General features: G+C 32.8%; 1 protein-coding gene across 1 annotated transcript; it reads left to right on the forward strand.

The window, feature by feature from the left end:
• The first annotated feature begins 3,029 nt into the window (after positions 1 to 3,029).
• Positions 3,030 to 3,787, forward strand: LOC117914034 (small EDRK-rich factor 2-like). Its single transcript, XM_034829192.1, has 3 exons — positions 3,030 to 3,130; positions 3,280 to 3,382; positions 3,464 to 3,787. The coding sequence occupies exons 1-3, from the start codon at positions 3,124 to 3,126 to the stop codon at positions 3,558 to 3,560; spliced, it is 207 nt and encodes a 68-aa protein (XP_034685083.1). The 5' UTR covers positions 3,030 to 3,123; the 3' UTR covers positions 3,561 to 3,787.
• Positions 3,788 to 4,824: the final 1,037 nt, after the last annotated feature.

Raw genomic sequence — 4,824 nt, forward strand, 5'->3', positions numbered from 1 at the left:
TATTCATTTAACCCAATTAATTCATTAAGGTCCTTAGTAATTGGTTTTAACCATTTTGTGGCAAGTTTACATGTTTTTATCGGCTTATGAATCAATTCAAGCATGCCAAATGATGGAGGAGCTAATTAGACAAGTTAAAGCAAGGATTTTGGAAGTTTATAGGCTTGAATTTCAAGTGGAAACACGAGCACAAGCAAAGAGAATGCAAAGAGGAAAAACAAGCAAAGTGAAGAGGAAAACAGAGGACAGCAGCTGCAGTCTTCTTTCGAACTTTTGGAGCACTTCCCGAAGTCCATTTTCTACATGCTATATACCATTTCAAAGCTCAGGAAGTCAAGAATCCAACGCTTCAAACCGTGTACAATTTGGAGCTGAAATGAGGAAGATATGGCCTTCGGAAGACAACTGCATCAAATCTTGTGAAAATTTCGCAAGGTGAATTTCTCCTTGCGAAATTTCGCAAGGAGGATTTAGGCACATTGCGAAAATGCCGAATTTCCTCTGTTTTTCCACGCACGCACCACCGACTTCCCATATTTTTTAGCTTGATATTTTCTCATGTAAATTCCTTTTGTAACCTTGTAATCAACCAATGAAAAGGTTGCTTTTGTATTAGCTTTTGTAATTTAGCTTGTTATTGTCTTTAAATAGAGGTGAAGAGCCTTAGACAAAAAAAAAAGGCTTGTAACCCGTAACCTTAGAAATTATAAGAGCTCTTTTGTTCAAAAGCTTCTTTTCTCCTTTATTTCTCATTTTCTTAGTAGCCAAACATCCCCCCAAGGATGAGAGGCTAAAACCTTTTAGTTTCTTGAAGTAATGGATGCCATGTGAAGCTCCCGTGTGAGGATGGAGATTTCCAAGCCATAAATGTAAGTAGCCAAGCATCATAAATGTTTTCATTCAAAGTAAAGCTTTTAATCCCTCTGACTTGCTTTGAATGGCCAATACTTGATAACCTTTTGGTCTCAATGGATTCTTATTGTTAGATCCATTGACGTTCATTAGTTATCTCCTACGAGCCATTGTATTGCAAGGGGAGGAGATGTCCTATATCAATAAGAGAGCATTTATGAGGTTCAGCTACCCTTTTTGTAAGTTTTCAAGGACTAAAACTTAGTTGTTAAACTCATACCGGTTCGGGAAGTAAGCATCACCTTAGTTGCTTCCCCAACTCGAGGTGAAAAGTCCCAAAATCTCCATTTTTACACCGTGAGTTAAGCATGGCTATCCAAAGCTTTGAGAAACTTGTTTTTACACCCTTTTATTTTAGTCTTTAATGTTAGCTTAGATTAGTTTAAATCTCTCTAAAACATTTTCATCTTCTTTTAAAGCTAACATCCATAAGAAAATCACCTATTTTCCTAATTTGAATATCACTTGTGTTTGCGAAAACCCTTCCCAGTGAACGATCCTAGAACCACTATGCTATAGTAGCTTGGCTACTTTAGTAATAGTATTTAAGGTATAAATTTTGTTGATACGCCTTTAAAGCTAAGCTACCATGAGTCGCATCAGGTTCAAAGGACTCACAAGGACTATCTTCCATCATTGAAATCTCCCCCTGAAGAGAGGACTTGGGGAAAAAAAGGTTTATTTTCTGTGAAGGTGACATCTACAGAGATGTAAAATTTTCTGGCCCAACACTTGTATCCTTTTTTAGTGGATGAGTAACCAAGGAAGACACATTTTATGGCTCGGGGGTCTAGCTTGTCTCTATGTTGGGTGTGGACATGAACAAATGCAGTACACCCAAATACCCTAGGAGTGAGCCCATTTGAGGTTCTAAAGTGTGGATAGAAACTCTTAAGTATCTCTACGAGGCATTTGTTGTCTAATACTCATGAGAGAATTCTATTTATCATGTATGTGGCAGTAAAAATAGCTTCCCCCCAATAAGACTTAGGAACATTCCCTTGAAATAGTAAGACTCGGGTTGTGTTGAGTAAATGCCTATTTTTCCTCTTGCTACCCCATATTGTTGGGATGTGTTAACACATGATGAGTCATGAAGAATGCCCTGTGATTGAAAATAGGGTGACAAAATTTGGTTGAAGTATTCTCTAGCATTGTCAGTCCTAAAGTTTTTTATTTTAACCCCAAATTGGTTTTGAACCATTGAGTGGAAATTTTGTTACCCAATCTAAAAGTAAAAAACACAACAGGTTACTAGAAATTTTGTTACCCAACACACGGTCTATATATATTTTTTAATATTTAATAGAAATAAAATATTTTTAAAAAATAACTTAATACTTCATTTAAACATTATTTAGTTTTAAGTTGTATCCTGAATTAAGTAAAAAAAACAAACATTACTTTGTCACTTGTTTTTCACTTTTATTTATTAAGATTGTTTGGAAATCATGAAATGGACATATTTGCCCTCAATAATTTTAACTAATGCTAATATTTTTACTAATCATAAGTAATACAATTATTTGTTAAATATTTATATTGTCGTAAAAATATGAGATGACTGAACAAATATTTATTATAAAAAAATGAGTTGTGAATATAAAATTATAGTTATAAAATATATTTTCCTTAAATAAGAACAAATGAGTTTTGAGATTGATAATAAGCTAACTATTCAGATTTAATACTTAAAATTAATTTTTTAAGTTGTTTTATTAAATTATTTTATCAAACATATTTAATATATTTAATAACTTAAATTAAGTTATTAAATTATATCAAATTTTTAAGTGGATTTACCAACTTGCATTAAATCATTCAATTTACTTAATATTATTTAAATTAAATTTATAATTTCTTACAAAATTAAAATAAAATTTATTTTTAAAATAAATAAAATTTATTTATTTAAACTATTTTTTGTGTCGTTTAAAAATTGTTTTAAAAAATATTTGCTTGATAACGAGTAAGAAATTATTTTTGTGTTTTAAACTTAAAACAATTTCTAAAAATAAGTTTGAGGTAACGTGGCTTAGGCAGGATTCCCAAGAAACCTCCACAAAATCAACACAACAAATTTTCCCATAAATCAACGGTGTTGATTAACTGACTCCGCCTCTATAAAGGACTCTTCTGCCTAATCATTGACCTTCTGCTTTTGCAACACCATCCACAAATCTCTCTCTTTCTTTCTCGAGGATTGCAGCGATGACTCATATCCTTGGACTTTCTTTGATTTTATTGTTTTTCGAATCCGTTTTTTGTGTTTCCAATTCGCAATATCTGTTTTTAATTTTTTCAGTTTTAATTTTTTTTTGGAATTAGATCACTCTGTTTGTGTGTTATTCCCTAATTGGATATCACGCGGTAACCAGAGAGATCGGGATCGGGAAAGGGCTCAGTCACGGAACCCCAAGGGCGGCAAGGGCAAAGACGATGGTTTGACTCCCGAGCAACGCCGAGAAAGGTCATTTTCCTATGAAACTTCTACTTTTATTTTTTCTTTTTTTAGTGCATTCTTGTGTGTTGAGTTTGATTGTTTGGATAGGGATGCTAAGGCGCTTCAAGAGAAGGCAGCCAAGAAGGCGGGACAGGCGGCCTCGGGAGGAGGTGGCGACGCCGGAGGTAAAAGCACGAAGAAGTAGTATAAGCTTGTTAAATCGAGATTTTAGGTGCTTTATTGTCAATGGTTGAATTTCAGAAAGGGTTGGATTTGATGCCGTAGTCTGATCTTGAACAAATATGTGTTCTCTTTGAGATCTGCTTGTTAATTGACTTTTTGATCTTGAAATATTGGCTTATGGCGTATCATTACTTGTACTATTTGTTATATTAGTATTTCGATCGGTGTGATTTCAGAAGATTATAATTCTCTGGTGTTTCTTTTATCATGATTGGGTTATTGTCATTTTATTTTGGGAAAAAGAACATGATGGAGTTTATTAGGCTATCTTTCATTTTAGGTATATATCTTTCTTTACATATTTGATAAGCATGGAGAATTTATGTAAATATGCCAACAGGAAGAAACCTTAGTACACATGGAGAATGATCTAAAGAAAATTATGAGATGAAGTAATGTATTTGATGTGAAAAAGTTATTTTGTGTGATAGTCCAGTGTACAAGTATTGAAATTTAAGATATCGGTGTCTTAACCCGTAAAAAATTTATGATCATTTACTTGGAACCAATGTTTTAAAAGGCTATTAAGGCTTATGCCTTGAGGCTATAGCCTTAATAGAGGGTAATTGAGGCTTAAGGCTCACCTGATTGAGGCTTATGGCCTTGAGGTTATAGCCTCAAGGCTATTGGGGCTTAAGCTTCAATTATTCAAAAGGTTTTAATGGGTTTAGGGTCTTTATCAGCTTTTTGTATACATTTTTTAAGAGGTTTAAGCCTCAATATTTATTGTTTGTAGTGACTTGTGCTTTTACGGGGTTTTGGTGTGAATTTTTAAGTTTTGTTTTTCATCCAAGATTAGGGTTAAGCATTTTAAAAAATAAGGGCTTAGTTGACTACCAATTAACCCTTTAAATGGAAATGAAAGGAAGGAAGAGATTGGGAGGAATAAATAAAAGAATTGTTGGTGACCAAGTTTATATATAATCATTATCCTATTATTAATGGATAAAGAAAAAAGATCACCGTAATTAATGGATAGAGAAGAAAAATGAATTGACATTAACATTGATGGAGAGGATGATGAAGCAATTGGATATAATTATGGTTCATTAGATGATTCTACTAGTAATAGTGATGATAATTTTGAAGATCATTTGATAAATGCATGAGAGAGAGTTGTATTTTAGAAGAGAAAAAAAAAACTAAATTAAAAAATAGTTTTTGTCTTATTGAATTTTCATGTGATTTTATTAGTACTTTTCTGATTTTTAAGATTTTTTTTCTTT

The sequence above is a fragment of the Vitis riparia genome, chromosome 5 (assembly GCF_004353265.1).
Source record: "Vitis riparia cultivar Riparia Gloire de Montpellier isolate 1030 chromosome 5, EGFV_Vit.rip_1.0, whole genome shotgun sequence".
Taxonomy (NCBI): Eukaryota; Viridiplantae; Streptophyta; class Magnoliopsida; order Vitales; family Vitaceae; genus Vitis; species Vitis riparia.